Genomic DNA, 22,216 nt, shown 5'->3' on the forward strand with positions numbered 1-22,216 from the left:
GTCTATTTTCACCATTGTTATTTGCTAACAGGCATCAAGTATAAATTATGCTATTATAACATTATTCTCAATGCTGATGCCCCTTTGACCAATTAGAAAAAGATGGGATACAACATTTATTTTCATTCGTTGCTGTCGAAAGAAAACCCTGCGACTCTATTTTTGGTCAACATTTTTACATTAATTGAAAGTAGTCCCTTTACAGTATGTACTCAATTAGCTTCTGAGGTTTTGTTGATTGTATGATCATCAATGGTACGGCTGTTTTTTTCTATTTCCTGAAAAGTTAACGTTTTGGAGATACAAGGTTTATTTACTGTACATCAGCGATGATTTGTCAGTTTGAATGATATCAACAGTCTTCACATATTTCATTTGTCAATTTTGAGATTAAATCTTTTGCGATATGTGATGATAGTATAACAGGCCAGAGCTCTTGAGAGTACAGCTGTGGTCTGTGACAATGGGCATATCATTTTCAGTGCTTTGAATCCCAAATTTGACAGCACTAAAATGTCCATCTTTTAACCTGTTGGGGCTAGGGAGCAGTATTTGCACGGCCAGATAAAAAACGTACCTGATTTAAACTGGTTACTACACTTGCCCAGAAATGAGAATATGCATATAATTAGTAGATTTGGATAGAAAACAATCTAAAGTTTCTAAAACTGTTTGAATGGTGTCTGTGAGTATAACAGAACTCATGTGGCAGGCCAAAACCTGAGAAGATTCCATACAGAAAGTGCCCTGTCTGACAATTTGTTGTCCTTCTGTTGCATCTCTATCGAAAATACAGCATCTGTGCTGTAACGTGACATTTTCTAAGGCTTCCATTGGCTCTCTAAAGCCGCCAGAAAGTGGAATGGGTTGTCTGCTGTCTCTGGGCGAAGAACAGCAGGAGCGTTTGTGAGTGGTCAGCCTGGGGACAGTGAGACTGAGATGCACGTTCACGAGAATTCTCAATATTTTTCTTTCAGCCTTTGAATGAATACAACGTTGCCCGGTTGGAATATTATCGCTATTTTATGAGAAAAATAGCATAAACATTTATTTTAAACAGCGTTTGACATGCTTCTAAGTACGGTAATGGAATATTAAGAATTTTTTTGTCACGAAATGCGCTCGCGCGTCACCCTTCGGATAGTCCCACCTCGCCCAGGGAGGTTAAAATAGTCTGTATGTTGATTAATTGCATGTAAAATTATTGTGGGACAGTTATTCAGCCCTTGTTGGTTACATCACAATGTCAACCACTCTGATCCCAGAGGCTACTAATCTTGTTATTGGCCAGTCCAAGACACTTGACTTTTTCCCGCAAGGCTTCACGTTTCCGGCCAATCTCCGATTCCTCCTTCAGCATCTCGTCCAAGTCTTCTCTGTTCAGCAAGCCCAACATCTCACTGGACAGGATCCTGGCTGACTCCTTCAGGATGAAGTAACGGATCAGCATGGGCACCTGGTCCGCCAGTCGCTGCACCACGATCTGAGAGAGAGAGGTGGAAGAGGAGAGGTGGAAGAGGAGAGGCGGGAGAGGAGAGGAGAGGCGGGAGAGGAGAGGCGAGGCGGGAGGGTGAGGTGGGAGAGAGAGAGTCCAGGGTGAGGACTAACGAATAGATGTAAACATTGGTTTCGTCAACGCTAGCGTGTGAACATCAAAGCTAGTAAGCGATCTAGTTGTTATGGGTTAGTTAGTGGGGGTTAATTAGCGACTTAGAGTCAGCTATTTTAGCCACTACGGTTAGTAGAGTTAAAGGGATTGGCTTAGATTAACAACACGCTGGGATTCGTACTGCTGCCACCCCAACGTCCTCCACACCATATTTTCTTTCAAAATACAGTTTCTCACTGGCGCTAGAGATTTTCCTCCTGGCACAACTCCTCCTGCGCTCTCTATTCTACACATAGCTACTGTACTTTGGATCTCCATGTTGGTACCTCAAAGTATGAATTGAGGAGTTCAGGGTACTAGCTCCTGGTGTCATAAACTGAGAAGTCAGTTTTCCCTGGGGTTGCCTTCTGTTACAAAATTCCTTTTTATGTTCATGAACCCCAAGACATGAATAGTTGCTCTACGAACAATTATGCTGTCCTTAATTGGTCTTAATGACGTGAGTAGCTGATCTACGAGCAGTGACATTGTCCTCTCAGATCACGACACCATAGGCATGAATAGTTGCCATATGAAAAACAGTTACAATGTCTCATGTTGCTACCTCAAAGTATGAATTGAGGAGTTCAGGGTACTTGCTCCTGGTGTCATAAGCTGAGCAGTCAGTTTTCCCTGGGGTGAAAAAAAATAAAAAAAATAATGAAATGAAAATGTATGCATTCACTACTGTAAGTCGCTCTGGATAAGAGCGTCTGCTAAATGACTAAAATGTAAAAGGATGGGATGTGGAAGTGTTGTATCTAACTGTGCTCCTAAGCAAATAACTACCTCCATTCCAAACTAGAATGCATAAGTGACAGATGATTAGAAGTTGGCCTAACTTGGATGTGGTTGACCAGGGTTTGGGTGAGTCTAGCGGCACTTGGTGGTTACCCTTTCGTCATCCAGGAGGGAGCTATGCATTGAAAAAGAGAGAGACAAGATACAGTAGAAGAACATACGTTGTAACTGAGTGGCAAGAGGTCGAGAAACAAGTAAACAGTTCACCTGAATTCGTCGTGATTTTCGAAGAAGTCCCTCTCCTCCTCAATTGCATCATTTATGGTGACACCATCATTCATTTGTTTCTGACCACGACATTTCACAATAACGTAGCCCATATTGAGAGGGATGATTTTATTGCGAACAATGTCCAACACATCCTTCTCTGTTCCCCTGTCAATCAGGTCTGGCTTCATCAGAATGGCTGTAAGACAAAAAGACACAAATAAAAAAACGTTACTCTTAGAGCACACCAACAACACATTGAAGACATTTCAGTCAAATAAACCTTTCCTGTTGTATGTTATATGATTTCTTTACCTAAAGTTCTTGTGCCTTCAGGATCCACTTCTTTGGCCATTTTCAGAGCTTCTGTTGTTGCTATGTCAACATTGCATGGCACCACCACCAAGTTAATGGTTTTTTGTTTAGATAAGATTTTCAGAATGAGACATTTAATCTAGAGAAAAGCCAGAAGAGCGTGACTGGTGTGGTTTTGTTTTATCAATCTTGGTAATGTCACTTTTTTGGATGTTTAATGTGACAGATGTTTTGTATTGATATGCCGAGATCACACTACTTGAATCGAAAAGATTGGCTAGAATCCAAAAGTTATCAAAATCAAGACTTACTTGGGCTCCAATGTCTTCTGGTTGTCCTTGTACAGGTACCCTTGTGATCCCGGGTAAGTCTGTCAGAGCCAGGTCACACACTGAAGAGGACATGATCTTCAAACTGATCAGTTCATCACATATCCCCACTCCCTCTCCAGCTAACTCGTTCTGGGCTGTTAAATCAAATTGAAGAAATATAGATGTACATTAGAACCTCAACGGTACAGTCAGTTATGGATTGACCAGTCAAACGAGCAGGCAATATCGAACTGGGACTATTTTTTTAACCCCCCCCCAAAAAAAGCATAATTACTGTCGTCTACAGACCAATGTAAATGTTGTTTGCATGCACTAAACACATTGGATATGTTCAAGATCTGGCTAAATGATCAGAAAATGCATGTAAATATGCAATACATCGTTTCTACAAGACTTTATGCTATTTTTAAATAGATTACACAAATAGTAACATTTAATCTAACCTTCTAATGCAAAACATCGTTTCTACAAGAGTTTATGCTGTTTTTAAATAGATTACACAAATAGTAACATTTAATCTAACCTTCTTTAACGTGTCCCGCGACTTCTGAGGGGTCACCAATAATAATAAGTTTGTCTCTGTATGAGATGACAGCCTTCCACGCCACTCCGCTGACATAACAGAGTCTGAGTTCCAGTGGACACCTGGTGACAATACCTGGAAATTAACATGAAATTACAATACAACCAACGCTATACAAAAAGGTTTTTTTCTGGTGAGCATTGATCTGTTCAGGGGCGGACTGAGACAATAATTCAGGATGGGAATTTGAGTCCATCCCAGGCCACCCTGTTCACGCAAACCACCAGAATGCTAATTTTGTAGGCTAACCTTATTTGTTGATGTAACGGGTACCAAACTGACTAGTTATACATTTGGCCACTATGTTCATCTGGGAAGAAAGTTATCCACATTACAAAATACAAACATTTGGGACTGACCAACAAGTAGCCTATCTGAACACTGAGTTTAAGGTAATGTATGGCTATTGTCACAACGTCCACAGATGGTGGCGCTCTTCCCCGGTCGGGCGGCGCTCGGCGGTCGTCGTCGCCGGCCTACTAGCTGCCACCGATCGATGTTTCAGTGTCTGTTGGTTATGTCTGTATTTGTACGCACCTGTTCCTTGTTAGTAGTTAGTGGGGGTGTATTTAGTTTGTTGTTTGGGATTTGTGCGGGATTGTTTTCATGTAATGTTGTACGTAGTCAGGATTGTTTTTTTGTATTGTTCGGTTTTCACGACGCATTTTGGATAGGCATTTTGGTTGTGATCCTAACCCTAAACCTGCCTTGTCGTTGTGATTCCTTTGGACTTTATTAAATACGTCTCTTATACGGATCTCAGTCTCCTGCGTTCGACTCACCCGTCTCCTGCTATTTTTAACAACGTGACAGCTATAGGTGCATCCTCAAAGTCACTAGGAATACACCAATCATAGCACATACAAATGTACAAGGCTAGACAAACAAAACAATTAGCCTACACTTTTTAAAAAGAGAATGAGATATACAGAGTATAGCTCAAATGTTCAAATGATTATCTTTATATTCAAGCATCAAACATATCAAAAGTATTAAAAAAAACTTCACACATTGAACTTGAACATAAGCTACAACATTGTAAGTAAGTATAATACAAACGTCGAAAAAGCACTCCTCTACAAAGAAATGTAGATTACAATGTTCCCTCACTGGTGTCCATAAAGCCAACAGCACACAATAAAACACATCTAAACACTGAGTCAATGAAATTGAACATTGGCTACAAACTGCAAGTATAATATGAAAGTCCCAAAAAACATGCCTCTGTACACAAGCTTTAACTCACAGCAAATGTTCTTTCACCCTTGTCAGCCTGTTAAAGGAAGAGTCATAGCATAGCTCCTTCAGAGTAACCAGGAAGTAATTATCACTAGTAACAATATAAGCTCAAAACACTTGCCATGATTGTCGGCCATGTTTTCCAAGTTATATACAGCTTCATGTCTGTGTCCTCTGTAGCTGAGCTCACATTTACCAATAACTTTAACTACATCAATCACACGTTCCATGACCTGTTTCCTCTTTCTGACCTGGTCTCGTTGAACTGACATTATCACTCAGAAGGGTAGAGATGTCTGCTCTGCTGGCTCTGAGGAAAAAGGCTTCTGCATTTTCTCTATGGGTCTTGTTTCTCTCATGTTCCTGTACTCTCTGATTGGCATGTTTCCAGGCCTGTAGGCCACGATCACTGGCTGAAGATTTTGTGAATGACAAATCAAATCAAATTTTATTGGTCACATTGTCACGCCCTGACCTGAGAGAGAGAGGGTTTATTTCTCTATTTGGTTAGGTCAGGGTGTGGGGTGGGCATTCTATGTTTTGTATTTCTTTGTTTTGGGCCGAGTATGGTTCCTAATCAGAGGCAGCTGTCTATCGTTGTCTCTGATTAGGAATCAAACTTAGGCAGCCTTTTCCCACCTGTAGTTGTTATCTGTTTAGTTTTCTGTACCTGACAGAACTGTTGGCTTGTTTTCGTTTTGTTATTTTGTTCAAGTGTTTCATAGTGAAATAAAATCATGAACACTTACCACACTGCGCTTTGGTCCCCTCTCTACGACAGCTGTTATACACATGGTTAGCAGATGTTAATGCGAGTGTAGCGAAATGCTTGTGCTTCTTGTTCCGACCATGTAGTAATATCTAACAAGTAATATAACAATTCCACAACAACTACCTTGTACACACAAGTGTAAAGGAATGAATACGAATATGTACATGAAAATATATAAATGAGTGATGGCCGAACGGCATAGGCAAGATGCAGTAGATGGTATATAGTCCAGTATATACATATGAGATGAGTAATGTAGGGTATGTAAACATTATATAAAGTGGCATTGTTTAAAGTGGCTAGTGATACATTTAATTACATCAAGATGGCAAGATGCAGTAGATGGTATAGAGTACAGTATATACATATGAGATGAGTAATGTAGGGTATGTAAACATTACATGAATTGGCATTGATTAAAGTGGCTAGAGATACATTTATTACATACATTTTTCCATTATTAAAGTGGCTTGAGTTGAGTCAGTATGTTGGCATCAGCCACTCAATGTTAGTGATGGCTGTTTAACAGTCTGATGGCCTTGAGATAGAAGCTGTTTAACAGTCTCTCGGTCCCCGCTTTGATGCACCTGTACTGACCTCGCCTTCTGGATGGTAGCGGGGTGAACAGGCAGTGGCTCGGGTGGTTGATGTCCTTGATGATCTTTTTGGCCTTCCTGTGACATTGGGTGGTGTAGGTGTCCTGGAGGGCAGGTAGTTTGCCCCCGGTGATGCGTTGTGCAGACCTCACTACCCTCTGGAGAGCCTTCCGGTTATGGGCGGAGCAGTTGCCGTACCAGGCGGTGATACAGGATGCTCTCGATTGTGCATCTGTAAAAGTTTGTGAGTGTTTTTGGTGACAAGCCAAATTTCTTCAGCCTCCTGAGGTTGAAGAGGCGCTGCTGCGCCTTCTTCACCACTCTGTCTGTGTGGGTGGACCATTTCAGTTTGTCTGTGATGTGTACACCGAGGAACTTAAAACTTTCCACCTTCTCCACTACTGTCCCGTTGATGTGGATAGGGGGCTGCTCCCTCTGCTGTTTCCTGAAGTCCACGATCATCTCCTTTGTTTTGTTGACATTGAGTGTGAGGTTATTTTCCTGACACCACACTCCGAGGGCCCTCACCTCCTCCCTGTAGGCCATCTCGTTGTTGTTGGTAATCAAGCCTACCACTGTAGTGTCGTCCGCAAACTTGATGATTGAGTTGGAGGCGTGCATGGCCACGCAGTCATGGGTGAACAGGGAGTACAGGATAGGGCTGAGAACGCACCCTTGTGGGGCCCCAGTGTTGAGGATCAGCGGGGTGGAGATGTTGTTACCTACCCTCACCACCTGGGGGCGGCCCGTCAGGAAGTTCAGGACCCAGTTGCACAGGGCGGGGTCGAGACCCAGGGTCTCGAGCTTAATGACGAGTCTGGAGGGTACTATGGTGTTAAATGCTGAGCTGTAATCGATGAACAGCATTCTTACATAGGTATTCCTCTTGTCCAGATGGGTTAGGGCAGTGTGCAGTGTGATGGCGATTGCGTCGTCAGTGGACCTATTGGGGCGGTAAGCAAATTGGAGTGGGTCTAGGGTGTCAGGTAGGGTTGAGGTGATATGGTCCTTGACTGGTCTCTCAAAGCACTTCATGATGCCGGAAGTCGTTTATGTCGTTTATTTTGCAGCGTCTGTGGCAAGGGCCTTTCTCTTTTTATATTCTCTCCCTCTCTGCTCCACATTTCCTCTTCTGACTGTCCGTTTCGCCGTGCGACTTGTCTAAAATGTTATCCGTAGAGAAGCAGGTAGACGGTTGCTATGTGCATCGCGGAGAGACCTGATGTGATTTTTGGCGCGGGGACACTGCAGCGAGAGAGTGAGAGTCACGCCTGATGTGTGGATTCTCCATCAACTCATTCCTGCTTGTTATATTATATATATATATATTATCGCTGGTCAAGAAAATTAACATTCACTCAAGTAATGGAACAGTTCTGATAACTGGATTGCTATATAGCCTATATAACACACACACACACACATACATATATATACACACATATACGTGTATATATATATATATATATCAAGATGGCATTGCTATATAGCCTATATAACACACACACACACACATATACGTGTATATATACATATATATATATATATCAAGATGGCATTGCTATATAGCCTATATAACACACACACACACACACACACACACACACACACATATACGTGTATATATACATATATATATATATATATCAAGATGGCATTGCTATATAGCCTATATAACACACACACACACACATATACGTGTATATATACATATATATATATATCAAGATGGCATTGCTATATAGCCTATATAACACACACACATTCATATATATATATATATATATATATATATATATACATACATATACGTGTGTGTATATATATATATATCTCAAGATGGCATTGCTATATAGCCTATATAACACACACACATTCATATATATATATATATATATATACATACATATACGTGTGTGTATATATATATATATATATATATATATCTCAAGATGGCATTGCTATATAGCCTATATAACACACACACACACATATACGTGTATATATACATATATATATATATATATATATATATATATCAAGATGGCATTGCTATATAGCCTATATAACACACACACACACATACACATATATATATATATATATAGATATATATACATACATACATATACGTATATATATATATATATATATATATATATATATATATATATATATATATATATATATATATATATATCTCAAGATGGCATTGCTATATAGCCTATAGTTCCATAATAACATTAGGTGCCACAGAACAGTGTATCTTACCATTCCCTCTGGGCAGTGCCACTCCGGATAGGGCCTCAAGCACAGAGCTCTTTCCTGAACTCTGGTCTCTCACCACAGCAATGGCTGGCAGTGGAAGGTCCTGATCAATTCCAATGGATCTCAGGTAGTCTATTAAGTCAATGTAGGGCCTGACCCGCTCGGCCATCTGGTCCTGGAATTGCCCACTTGTCGGTTCACTGGAAAAGCATTAAAGCAATGAAATGTGCTTCTACATCTGCATTGCTTGCTTGTTTGTTTTGGGGTTTTAATGCTGGGTTTCTGTATAAAGCACTTTGTGACATCGGTTAATGTCAAAAGGGCTTTATAAATACATTTGATTGATTGATTGATTGATTGATTGATTGATTGATTGATTGATTGATTGAAATGATGAATGATTAGTTTAAATGACCAATGTATGGCTAAATAGATGTTCCACTAATTGGAACATACAGAGCACAAAGGAACTATAACATGGTCTATTAGTTACACGTTCACACTGTTTACTTAATAAATGCATAAATAATTATAATGGACTAAAGGTTGAATCCTTTGCCAAATGCAGGTATTCAAAAATTCAGCTGACGTATTAATGCATGGAAAAAAATGTAGTTACATATGCAGATTTTTTTTGATTTTTTATTTTAAATGAGAGTTTTCAGAATATCTTCAAGTGTTGTGAGCAATACGGTGTTTCTGTGCATTGTTACTGTGCATTGTTACGGTGCCTAAAGAAGTTAGAAATGGAGCTCGTATGTCAAAATCACAACCTGCAATAACCACCCTGATCCTTCCTCATGATTTGCTTATTTATCATTTCCTTGTTTATTAACCATACCTTTAACATTTTAGTCATTTAGCAGACGCTCTTATCCAGAACGACTGCATACATTTCATACATTGTTTTTTTCTTTCTTTTTCGTACTGGTCCCCCGTGGGAATTGAACCCCCAACCCTGGCGGTTCAAACACCATGCTCTACTAACTGAGCCATACGGGACATTCACATCTCCTTCTTCTCCCTCACATCTCCCTCTTTCCCTCTCTTTCCCTCTTAACACAATATATCATCAAACCACATGTTACATTTAGATTATGACTGTTTACTGTTGTAATTTTATATATATGCCCAGTTCCTAAACTTAGAATTTGTATCAACAAAATCATATAAAATATTGTACACAAGAAGTATTCAACAAGTGGTTTGGATTAGTTTTAAAATAATCTCACCTAATTTTTTTTCATTGAATTGCCAAGGAAAGAAAAAAAGTTCATAAGAGTATGTTCTCTTGGATGAAAACGATATGCTCAATCACATTTATTTTGTCCTGAATACCCATAAACCTCAGAGTAGTTGGATATTGTTCCAAAGTGCTTGCACACCACCCATTCTTTTTCCTGATTGCTGATTGATGATATCCTCTGAGTTGTAAAATAATCTTGGTGGCATTCTAGGACACTCTACTTACACCAGCGGTCAAACTTGCAAATTGAAGCAGTTTGAGTGTCAGGTCAATATTTAGAAGTTTGTCCCCCCTAAAACATGTGTGCTGTCTGTTTTATACTTCCAAAGGGATCTCTAATAAGTTTACAAGAACAAAATACTTTTTTTAAACTGATTTTAAAGGGGCGTTAAGGAAAAAAAACTAAAATCTGGTTTTTAAAAAACGGCCTATCTGGCGAGTGGTAGAAGTCATAAACATCCGTTTGAGTCCCAGAATTGACTAAAAACTGTAAATTGGATAACTTTGGTCATGAAGTCAGCATTTTTTTAAACGAGAATGTCTGAGATTTAAGAAATCCACTTTCCTTGGCATATTTGATGGTTGGGTTTTGATTTCAATCACGCCCACTAACACAGGATGGTAATGCCTAGGGTACAAAGCTACCTGTATTTGTAAAATTGTCAGTTTATAGATTTGGATTGGATTATACTCAAAATCAGAAAAAAACAGAAGTGTTTTAAAATGCCCAAAAATTCTCTTCTCAGTCAAATTTCTTAATGAGGAGGAAGAAAATCAAGGCGAAATCAGTCAGTTCAACCTTTCAGATCCCTGGCGGAGAAAGCAAACAGTGAACGGACATAACTTTATCTCTATAGGAAGAGCCAATCAGACCATCAGTCTCTAAGATCAACTCAGAAACAATAAAGGCTTACATAACAGTTTCAGTTTGCAACATTTGAAGAATGAAATCAATATAAACAGTAATCATTTTATAACCCTCCGACGTTTACTGATATCCATAAACTGTATGGCTACTTCACTGACATTCTGACCAACATTCTCACCAACAATGATCTTAATAAGTTAACATTTGTCTCATAAAAATGTGTTTCCTAATATATATTTTTTGGTGTTTTGCCATCTTTAGCAAAAAAAAAGCATTCTAAAAATCTCAGGTTCCCGGGTTCAAGTCTTGGTCAGGGCCACCCCTGATTTCACCAAGGCCCACATTGGTGTCAGAAATGGGATTGCACTGAGTGAGGTCAATTAAACTGTTTCCTGTAGATGTGCTTTTCCCACACCGAAGAAAGGGGGTAGTGTGGTGACTGTACAGTAGCTAGCGACTTCGCAAAGAGGTTTTGACCTTTTTGGCATATTGGTTTAAAGGGTCGTTCCATGAAATTAGTGCCTTTTGTGTCACTTCAATCATTTAAAAAGAAATTGTGCACAAATATTGAATTGTAAAAGCCTGTGATATTGAATGAAGTGCCCTTTTTAATATAGACCACATGAACTATTCAATGAATCAGATTGTTTTATATGAATAAAGACTAATTCATAATTTTGACATATCTTCCAGGATGATTTTAACCCACCTAGCCCCATAGTTTTTTCAAGTCTCACAATCAATGTAACGCAACCATGTCCCTCATTTTAAGGTCTACCCTGTTACGTGAACTGAACTTTGTTTTAATATGGTGAATAGTTATTTTTTCCAAAAGAAACATTGAATATCTAATAATCAAATCATTGTGTAAAAGCAGGTGAGCTGGTTTTACTCTTTCTGGTGTTTTGTGGTGGAAAACTGAGCAAGTTGAGCATAACACATCAACCATAGATAGACAGGATAGAAACGTTTTTAACAATTGTTATTTTTTTGTGAAGCTTGTATTCAATTGCCCTTCTCTGTTGCACACAACAAGCTTCCATTCCCCCTGTCACAAAGGGGATTTATGGCTGATTTAAGATGATTTCAATCCCTATTACTTTAATAGGCGCTTACTATATATTTTTTAATTATTTAACATCTTAAAAACGCCAAGTCAAATTGTAGGTACACTTTTGAATAGACAGGCTATTGCTCAACATGTCTATATCATAACTTGTACTGATACTACAGTACATGTACACAGATATGTACAGTAGTATTGTTAACTGTGTAAGATGCACAACCAGTAAGATGCACAACAATAACTTGGTGAGTAAACATTGATCGCTGTTCGTGGTGAAGAAAGAAAATGTCCCTTGTATTTTCAAAGCATTTTTCTGCGATAGGTCAGTGAACGCCATCTACAGGTATTTACCCTCTACTACACCCCTGTGTACAACAGAATTAATCAATCATAATATTACTGTTATTATACTAATAGTAACTTCATACAAAAAGTAATTATAATCAATTATATTTTCCAAAATGATTAACATTTACAATTTCTCTAAATCTGTTTTTTTTTCTCAATTTAGACCATGAAGAAGTGCAACAAGTGGTAAACGACTATGATGAGAAGCACAGGGGAAGTGAGCTACCAGGTTTCACTAACTACATGGTATAACAAAACGTTGTTCAAAAACTAGTGGCTAAACTTAAGGATCCAGCTATGATGACACTCCAGAAAATCAGAGGCAACTGACCAGGAGCCCTAGATTTCATGTGATGTCCCATACAGCATTGCATTTTCTGAAAGTCTATTACATTTACATTTTTAGTCATTTAGCAGATGCTCTTATCCAGAGCGACTTACAGTAGTGAATGTATACATTCCATACATTTTTTTTCTCCGTACTGGTCGCCTAAGGGAATCGAACCCACAACCCTGGCGTTGCAAACACCACGCTCTACCAACTGAGCCACACGGGACAATACACAATACATTGCACCTTATTCCACCTGTGAAATGTATTGTTGTGATGCATCATGTATGGGGGCTCTATGGAACATGCTTACTAAGCACTCAGGAAAGCAAGTTTTGGTGAATCAGCTATAACTAAGGTAAATAGAAAATAATGGTGTTACATTTTCTCTATCCTTTTTAACAAATGCATTCCTTTGTGTTTTTCCAGAAATGGTGTATACACAATTTGTTCATTTGTCCAAAGTCAGCTTCGAGAATTTTCCTTACCTTCAGCACGTCTCACTGGTAATGGCAATAATCATTTGTTAATAAGACCATTAAAACATATGTTTTATTTACACAAATTATGCCGTCTAATTTGAAATATCATACCCAGTTGTTTTAAATGTGTGTCTGTTTTACATGAAATACATTTACACTGTAGTCTGTGTTTTGATGAGGTTAATGTTCTAGCAGGCAGGAATACATGAGATAAAGCAACAACAACAAAAATACTTAATGAAGAATTACAGTTTACATGTGGGTTATTTTGTAGCCTGAATCTGTCTCTGAAACAATAACAGTATTACAATGCCTCCCTGCATCCAAAGTTGGTTGTTTTTGTCCTCGTGGTAATTTAGGGCTTGATTTAACCCGTATCACCGAAGTTCAGCGCTATAGGTCAATTGAAATGTAAAGGCATTGTTCAGGCCTTGGCAGGAGGCTGCGTTCACGGTAAACGCTGAATGCGTCAACTCAATCGGAAAATTGCATTTAAATGACAATACGTATTGAATAGAGATGAACATCCATAATACAGACTGAATAGAGAGAGCACTTACTCTTTGTTTTTGAACTCATAGAAAAACATTGAAAACATCCAGGAACGGCAGTCAAACATAGTGATGAAGAGGATCGAGGAGCAGTTTAAAATGGAGATGCAGGTCTACACACAGGATGAGATCTTCTTCGAAACATTGAATCCAGAGGAGGAAACCCCAGACTGCTCCAGTTACGACACCAGGAGCAAATACCCTGAGCTGCTCAAGGCATACTATGAGGTAGAATGCACTACTAACTTGGCACAGACGTCAATTCAACATCTATTCCACATTGGTTTGATGTTGATTCAACCAGTGTGCGCCCAGTGGGTTAGTTTCAGTTTGGAGATATAAAGTACACTAGGTAAATGCAGGAGGATATCAACCAGGAAGAAAATCATGCAGCATATTCCAGTTATTGCGCTAACTCAAATTAATCTGACTGTGGGTAAATAGAAAAACGGCTTTAATTTCCAGAATTTCACAGTATCCCCTTTAACCTTAGTGGTTAAAATACCTATAGTCACCAAATTAACCCCTAATATCTCCCCACTAACTAACTGATTGCTAGCTCTGAAGTTAACACGCTAGTTCTGACAATCTCGGTTAACCCAGAACTAAAAGTCTCAGGTAATTGGTCAGCTGCTCAACTCAATTCTGAGTCCATACGATGCAGTGATCGAGGCGCTCCATCATCAAATCAAATGTATTTATAAAGCCCTTCTTACATCAGCTGATATCTCAAAGTGCTGTACATCTCTCTTTACAAGTTACGGGAAGTTTATGGGCCGAATGTCCCCTCCCCGCTTTCCCGAAATACAAAAACAAACATCTGTGACATCGTGATTTGTCCAAATAACCAGTGATGAGAAAACCCTAACACTGGAACTATTGCTGCTCGTTGTCCAATAGTATAAACAGACCTATGATACCATTCATGTTTCCATAGTCTGGCCACGAGAGACTAGCCCCGACAAAACATAGAATTGTTAGTCCTCACTCAAACTTTCTTTTCCTCTCCTCTCCCGCCTACCCTCTCTCTCTCTCTCGCTCTCAGATCGTGGTGCAAAGAATGGCAGACCAGGTGCCCATGCTGATCCGTTACTTCATCCTGAAGGAGTCAGCCAAGATCCTTTGCTGTAAGATGTTGGGCCTGCTGAACAGCGATGATATGGACGAGATGCTGAGGGAGGAATCAGAGATTGGCCGAAGAAGATCAGCCTTGCGAGCCCGTGTGGAGCGTCTTGGACTGGCAAATGACAAGATCAGTAGCCTATGAGAACAGAGTGGTTTTTGACAATGCCAAAAAATCTGAGATTTTGTCACAAAATATTAGTTTAAGTATAATCTGATACAATTTTACACCAACATGTTTTGATGTCATTCCTACTTTACGAATGGTCTACAGACAGGCAAAATACACTATTTTATTTGAAGAGGCAGTAATGTCCAAATGCTATGTCTTTAAATAATAATAATAATAATGATGATAATGATGATGACGAAGCTATTATCTTGTATATTCGTATTCAACAGAAATGTGAGTAATATGATTCCCTGGTCTCAATGTTTCCAGATCAAAAGCTCATGAACTGTGAAAAATAACCTAATTAAAAAAAGGTAGGGGCAGATTCAGTATATTCCTTACCAGTAGTCCACTGTCAGTGATTTATAGGGTTAATACAGCACCTAACCACCATACAGATAGAGATTCCTCTGTCAACTCAGGTTGATACAAGGTCAAGCCATGAAATATGTCAATTCACTTGGAAATTGAATTCGTCTGATAGGTAATAATCATGAACAAGAGACTCCTCCATTAACTTAAACATTTTTTTTTATTAACTTTGTCACTTTCTCTTCTAACAACTAACTCAGTAATAAAAACAGGTGATCTATTCCAGTTTAACCTGTTAGGGTATAGGGGGCAGTATTGAGAATTTTTTGAAAAAAGATGTGCCCATTTTTAAATGCCTCCTACACCTACCCAGTAACTACAATATGCATATACTTATTATATATGGATAGAAAACACCCTAAAGTTTCAAAAACTGTTTGAATGGTGTCTGTGAGTATAACAGAACTCATTTGGCAGGCAAAACCCTGAGACAGATTCTGACAGGAAGTGGATACCTGATGTGTTGAATTGACTTTGAGCCTATGCCATTGAAAAACAAAGGGGGTGAATTATATTCTGGCACTTCCTATTGCTTCCACAAGATGTCCCCAGCCTTTACAAAGTGTTTTGAGTGTTCTACAGTGAGATCTGACCGAATAAGAGCCATGGAACGTGATGGTCCATCATTCACCCTGGCGCGCGATTTGATGGTGGGTACTCTCATTCCGAAACGTTTTAAAAGAAAACCCAATGGTCCGCCTTGAATTTTATTCATGTTCTGGTTAAAAAAGGCCCTAATGATTTATGCGATACAACGTTTGACATGTTTGAACGAACGGAAATATATTTTTTCCGTTCTTGAAGTGAAGTGAAGTCCGGCTGGCTTAGATCATGCGCTACAACACGGAGGTTTTTCGACATAAATGATGAGCTTTTTTGAACAAAAATACATTCGTTATGGACCTGGGACTCTTTGGAAGTGACATCTGATGAAGAGAATCAAAGGTAATGGATTATTTATATAGTATTTTCGATTTTAGATTCCTCCAACATGGCGGTTAGTCTGTATCGCGATGCGTATTTGTCTGGCGCAGTGCTCAGATTATTGCAAAGTGTGATCTCCCAGTAAGGTTAATTTAAAATCTGACAAGTCCATTGCGTTCAAGAGATGTAAATCTATAATTCTTTGAATGACAATATAATATTTTAGCAATGTTTTCTAATATTAATTAATTATTTTGTCGTCATGACTTGACTGCCGGTATTGGAGGGAAACGATTTCCTGAACATCAACGCCATAGTAAAACACTGTTTTTAGATATAAATATGAACTTGATAGAACTAAAAATGCATGCATTGTCTAACAAAATGTCCTAGGAGTGTCATCTGATGGAGATTGTAAAAGGTTAGTGCATAATTTTAGCTGATTGTATGGTTTTGGTGAGGCATGTCTTTGAATCGACAATGCATTGCACACAGCTATTGTCAATGTACTCTCCTAACATAACCTAACTTTATGCTTTCCCCGTAAAACCTTTTTGAAATCGGTAAACGTGGTTAGATTAAGAAGATGTTTATCTTTCAAAGGCTGTAAGTTAGTTGTATGTTTGAGAAATTTGAATTTGTACATTTATTTGGTTTCAAATTTGCCGCTCTTGAAATGCACCTGCTGTTGATAGGGTGCGCCACAGGTGGCACGCTAACGTCCCAGGTAGCCTCAAGAAGTTTTAACAGTCCCAAATACAAAACACAGATAAACACAGGAAAAACAGAAGTATTTACACAGTCAAACCACATTATCATGTGGAGATGAGAAACTGCAAAGACAAGGCAAAGCTATAGGTCAGTCAACGGCCGCGTTCCAGAACGACTACATTGCAGACGTCCGCCAGATCTCACAACGCCTGGACAGAATATCAGCTTTGTCACGCCTGCAATGTAGTGGGCCTGGAACGTGACCAATGTGTTTAACTTCGTACGCTAGAATCCTAAAAAATAAAATGTTCTCATACAAATCTGATCACTATGAAATGTACCTGGTACAAAATGATATAAGAACAAATACAATAAAATAATTTGTAAATATCCATAATATGAAATAACGACGACTACAGAGAGGATCATAAATAAAACAAAATACGAAAATAATAATATGAAGAAAGTAAAAACAAAAAGTCCAAATCCTCAGCTCACACACACAAATCTCCACTATATCTCCACATAAATCAACTCATTCACTCGCTCAACTCTGCTCTGCCACAGCACTTACTTAACTCAACCACAAGGGGGCGATACAACCACGTTTCTATTCTACCATACCTCATGGGAGGGGCATAGCGGTTAGGTACGCCACTATCACAGGATGGATAATCTTGAGTGCTTGAAGCGTTCAGCACAGGACAGTCCTCCAAAGCTATATTTATTCCACCAAAGTGGCTGGTTAGTGGCAGAACACCAAAAACACTGATTATCAGGAACATACTGGTCGCGTCCCAAATAGCACACTATTCTCTATATCAGTGTTTCCCAAACTCGGTCCCGGGGACTTCATGGGGTGCACGGTTTTTCTTCTTCTTCCCCCTAGCCCTACACAGCTGATTTGAATAATCAAAAGCTTGATGATTAGTTCATTATTTGAATCAGTTGTGTAGTGCTAGGGCGTATACCTTGGGGTCCGCAGGGCCGAGTTTGGGAAACCCTGCACCTATATAGTGCACTACTTTGACCAGGGCTCACAGGGCTCGGGTCAAAACTAGTGTACTAATATAGTGAAGACGTTGCCATTTGGGACGCACAAGGTATCTATCGTCACACCATCTTAACATCCACCCCTCTGTTTCTGCCCATGGCTGAGTGTCCCATTGATAAAGGATGAGAGGAAAAGGAAGTTGTTGCTTCCTGTTGTAGAGTATCACAAAGCTTTTATACCAACAAAAATGGACATCATGTTTCCAATCCAATGCACTCAGTGCATTTTAAACATATTGAGCAGTAAAGTTCTCAAGGCTTGGCCGACCACACCGACTGGAGCAAGAGAATCACGTATAACGGTACATGTGACACACAAACACACAAATAAACATTAGCTTCATATTTTCTATACCAACCCTGCTGTAGGTTAGCTTTGACACCATTATACCCTATACTGATCCCCAGTAAACACAATGCTGGCTTTTTAAAGAGAGAGAGAAAGTGAAAGAGAGAGAGAAAGTGAAAGAGAGAGAAAGAGAGAGAGAGAAAAAGAGAGAGAGAGAAAAAGAGAGAGAGAGAGAAAAAGAGAGAGAGAGAGAAAAAGAGAGAGAGAGAAAAAGAGAGAGAGAGAAAAAGAGAGAGAGAGAGAAAAAGAGAGAGAGAGAAAAAGAGAGAAAAAGAGAGAGAAAAAGAGAGAGAGAAAAAGAGAGAGAGAGAAAAAGAGAGAGAAAGTGAAAGAGAGAGAAAGTGAAAGAGAGAGAAAGAGAGTAGGGGGAGAGAGACAGAGAGAGAGTAGCCTGTTTGTTGTGCACGTTAGGACTGAATCAGTTGGCCATCCTGCAGCCAACTCTTAACACCTGTAGAAAGTCAAATACATCTTGAAAATGTCTGTAGATTTTAATCAACAGTGTCACCCGGTGTAAACACACGGTGTGTTTTGTTACGTTTCCGGCAGATGTGGCCAAAGAACAAAACCCCCGCATTTCCCTGGACTTTCCTCTCCTCCTCACGATGGGTGTAACTTATTATTTATTTGTTTTAAATTTTTAAAAAGTATAGAAATTCATTCAAAGAGATGAAAAAAAAAGTTTTTCCTGGAAACATACAACATGAAGAAGAGCAAACTCTCCATGACAGGAGAACAAGAAAAGTTCCTTTTCCTGCTGAACAGAACAGGTCAGATTGTCGTGTCCCCATCCAAAACAGGGATAGTGTTATTAGGACATCCCCACAGGGCTTGGCTGTCAGACAGGGTTGACTTGCTTCCTCCTTCTGAAACTCTACACTCTACTTAGCAGAGTAGATCTGTGGAACGAGAGAGAAGAGAACATCTATTATGCAAGACATGTAACAGACATGTAATTCAGTGATAATGCCTGAGAAGCTGCTGTTTGGAGGATAGATATATTGGTGTGGGTGTTAGGCCCCGAGACAAAGTCGAGGGCTGGCAAACCCTGACATTAAATCCTCCCAATACAAGCTTCGAGGGTATTATCAGTTTTATTAGTTTTACACAATGCAGATATCCCGGTTAGCCAATGTGCAAGGGCACTGGTTGGTCGGGCCAATTGAGGTAGTATGTACAGTCTTATGGTTTTGGTGGTAAAAACTGTTGAGAAGCATTTTTGTCCTAGACTTGGCACTCTGGTACCGCTTGCCATGCGGTAGTAGAGAGAACAGTCTATGACTGGGGTGGCTGGGGTCTTTGACTATTTTTAAGTACGCACTACCCTCTGAAGTGCCTTGCGGTCGGAGGCCGAGCAATTGTTGTACCAGGCAGTGATGCAACCAGTTGGACCGCAGAGTGAAGGAAAAGCAACCAACAAGGGCTCAGCATCTGTGGCAACTCCTTCAAGACTGTTGGAAAAGCATTCCTCATGAAGCTGGTTGAGAGAATGCCAAGAGTGTGCAAAGCTGTCATCAAGGCAAAGGGTGGCTACTTTGAAGAATCTCAAACATGAAATATATTTGGATTTGTTTAACACTTTTTTGGTTTCTACATGATTCCATATGTGTTATTTCATAGTTTTGATGTCTTCACTATTATTCTACAATGTAGAAAATAGTAAAAATAAAGAAAAACCCTTGAATGAGTAGGTGTGTCCAAACTTTTGACTGGTACTGTATATTCATTAAAAAAGTTATTTTGATGAATTTATTCATCCTATTTCATCCTTCCACAAGATATAGTCCCGACACCAATCTAGGGTTGCTACCCAAGCCGGCTGGTCGTTCGTTCAAATGGTTCGGTTGCTAGAGACGCGACCCAGTCGTTACGTCTTTTTGTTCTGTATCTATGGACGCGACCCAGTCGTTCATTATAAAATGTACCGTTGCCCTTGCTTACTAGCTAGCCAACTTTGGCTAACACAGTCACGTCAAACTACCATTCCAGTGTTTTACTTGCTATATTGTATTTACTTTGCCACCATGGCCTTTTTTGCCTTTACCTCCCTTATCTCACCTCATTTGCTCACATTGTATATAGACTTATTCTTCTACTGTATTATTGACTGTATGTTGTTTTACTCCATGTGTAACTCTGTGTTGTTATATGTTGTCGAACTGCTTTGCTTTATCTTGGCCAGGTCACAATTGTAAATGAGAACTTGTTCTCAACTTGCCTACCTGGTTAAATAAAGGACTTGTTCTCAACTAGCCTACCTGGTTAAATAAAGGTGAAATAAATAAAATAAAACAGTGCAACCAGAATAACAGTAAAGTGGCTGCATTTATGTTTGTTTAAGCTGTTTTCTAGTTATTTTGGGGGGGGGGTACATCCATAACAATGAGCTAATGACGTGCGATTTCGCCTGTCATAGAACATTTGCTTTCTTGCCAGGTCACTGTTCAGAAGAGATGGCCAACTACATAGCTAACACATAGCTAACACATAGCTAACACACAGCCAACTACATAGCTAACTACATAGCTAACAATCACTTCAAACTGAAGAGGGAATGACAGCAAAGTAGCTGCATTAAATGTTTTTCTATTGACATTTATTAATGTATATCCATAACAATAATGTTGATTCATATATTGACTGGCAGAGAAAAGCTGCAAGTCTGTCTCGTCTCAACCCCAACATGTTCACTACTATGGGACAGCTGGAGATCGAATTTCAATATTGAAACAATGTTGCAAATGTCGGAGAGACAGACAGCAAGGTTTGTACAAATCTCCCCTGTTGAAAACCAACTGCTCGTCTAAAAGAAATGAGAGATAATGTCTAGATGCCTTTTTATAGTGGAGATCAAGTTTATACATTGCCTGGCTGGGCTGATGAGACAGTATATTGCGGTGTCAGATGGAACAGAGTAAATAGGCATTTTAACATCATAGATTTAACTGGTGGTACCTTGTGGAACAGACACCAGCTGGAATGCGGTATTAACCAATCAGCATTCAGGATTTGACCCACCCATTGTATAACAAGTAATGTTCTATGTACAGTATTCCTTCATTCCTGCTACAATAGTAGAAATCAATACAACGCGGCCACTGCAACGGGCCTACAACGCGGCCACTGCAACGGGCCTACAACGCGGCCATTACAAGCCTCTCTACTCAGTTCTACGTACCTGTTTAGATAAGGGTTAATACCCCCCCCCCCCATCCTGAAACATTGATAAGGCACATTTCTGGGCTAGAGGGTCATAGCCGGACTCAAGGCATGTCAGCGAGGCTAGAGACCCAGAGAAAGTACACCAGTCTGGAGTCTCAGTGGGGAGAGAGAGAGAGAGAGAAAGTACACCAGTCTGGAGTCTCAGTGGGGAGAGAGAGAGAGAGAGAGAGAGAGAAACTACACCAGTCTGGAGTCTCAGTGGGGAGAGAGAGAGAGAGAGAGAAACTACACCAGTCTGGAGTCTCAGTGGGGAGAGAGAGAGAGAGAGAGAAACTACACCAGTCTGGAGTCTCAGTGGAGAGAGAGAGAGAAACTACACCAGTCTGGAGTCTCAGTGGAGAGAGAGAGAGAGAGAGAGAGAGAGAGACTACACCATTCTGGAGTAATGGGACAGATTCTGTCGCATCGGGGCTGACCCTCGGGTACACACGTACAAACCCCACCCCGGGGAGGGTACATACCTCAAAGACTTCCATCTGTCCTTCTCCATATTATTCTCAGGACCTTCGCTGTCATAGGAAGCCAGACACAGAGCTGAGAGGAGAGAGAGATATTCACAGTATCATACAGCATACTTCTGGAGGAGAACACTGAACGTTAAAGTATAGGGGGACATATCTAGCGTGCTCTTTCCTGAG

The 22,216-nt window shown here is 39.8% G+C and overlaps 3 protein-coding genes and 1 long non-coding RNA gene across 6 annotated transcripts in view; 1 reads left to right on the top strand and 3 right to left on the bottom strand.

Moving 5' to 3' along the window:
* Window positions 1–1,094: 1,094 nt before the first annotated feature.
* Window positions 1,095–9,757, bottom strand: LOC115199676 (interferon-induced GTP-binding protein Mx-like). Its single transcript, XM_029761982.1, is given in 10 exon segments — window positions 1,095–1,483; window positions 1,936–2,016; window positions 2,491–2,527; window positions 2,529–2,564; window positions 2,657–2,855; window positions 2,972–3,110; window positions 3,283–3,437; window positions 3,827–3,961; window positions 8,765–8,961; window positions 9,750–9,757. Coding segments are annotated over 10 exon segments (1,224 nt in total). The 3' UTR covers window positions 1,095–1,246.
* A 2,258-nt stretch (window positions 9,758–12,015) lies between these two features.
* Window positions 12,016–15,288, top strand: LOC115200623 (interferon-induced GTP-binding protein MxB). 2 transcript variants are annotated; one of them, XM_029763820.1, is made up of 5 exons: window positions 12,016–12,038; window positions 12,453–12,611; window positions 13,050–13,126; window positions 13,684–13,881; window positions 14,699–15,288. In XM_029763820.1, exons 2-5 carry the CDS (start codon window positions 12,587–12,589, stop codon window positions 14,918–14,920), a joined length of 522 nt encoding a protein of 173 aa, XP_029619680.1. In that variant the 5' UTR covers window positions 12,016–12,038; window positions 12,453–12,586; the 3' UTR covers window positions 14,921–15,288. The 2 variants fall into 2 exon arrangements, with proteins under 2 accessions (XP_029619680.1, XP_029619681.1); XM_029763821.1 differs by lacking the exons at window positions 12,016–12,038; window positions 12,453–12,611; window positions 13,050–13,126 and adding exons at window positions 13,133–13,497; window positions 13,531–13,555.
* Window positions 15,289–15,460: 172 nt separating this feature from the next.
* Window positions 15,461–18,461, bottom strand: LOC115200624 (uncharacterized). The gene is made up of 2 exons (XR_003879548.1): window positions 16,992–18,461; window positions 15,461–15,551 (listed from the first exon to the last, which is right to left on the bottom strand). It is a non-coding gene; the product is annotated as an uncharacterized LOC115200624 (long non-coding RNA).
* A 269-nt stretch (window positions 18,462–18,730) lies between these two features.
* rasgef1ba (RasGEF domain family, member 1Ba) overlaps window positions 18,731–22,216 on the bottom strand; it is a 61,354-nt gene continuing 57,868 nt past the window's right edge. For both annotated transcript variants that reach the window (XM_029763822.1, XM_029763823.1), the window contains exons 13-14: window positions 22,040–22,112; window positions 18,731–19,255 (exon numbers count right to left, since the gene is read on the bottom strand). In XM_029763822.1, the coding sequence (XP_029619682.1) occupies window positions 19,231–19,255; window positions 22,040–22,112 (98 nt within the window). In that variant the 3' untranslated portion in view covers window positions 18,731–19,230. The remainder of the gene's footprint in view (window positions 19,256–22,039; window positions 22,113–22,216) is intronic.

This window comes from Salmo trutta, chromosome 9 (assembly GCF_901001165.1).
Source record: "Salmo trutta chromosome 9, fSalTru1.1, whole genome shotgun sequence".
Taxonomy (NCBI): domain Eukaryota; kingdom Metazoa; phylum Chordata; class Actinopteri; order Salmoniformes; family Salmonidae; genus Salmo; species Salmo trutta.

What these genes read in the sequence shown, in the direction of transcription:
- LOC115200623 (XM_029763820.1), top strand. Translation starts at nt 12,587, where the DNA reads ATGATGACACTCCAGAAAATCAGAG. An exon ending in GACACTCCAGAAAATCAGAG is followed by an intron (nt 12,612 to 13,049) that starts GCAACTGACCAG and finishes GTGTTTTTCCAG; the next exon opens with AAATGGTGTATACACAATTT. An exon ending in TGCTCAAGGCATACTATGAG is followed by an intron (nt 13,882 to 14,698) that starts GTAGAATGCACT and finishes TCTCGCTCTCAG; the next exon opens with ATCGTGGTGCAAAGAATGGC.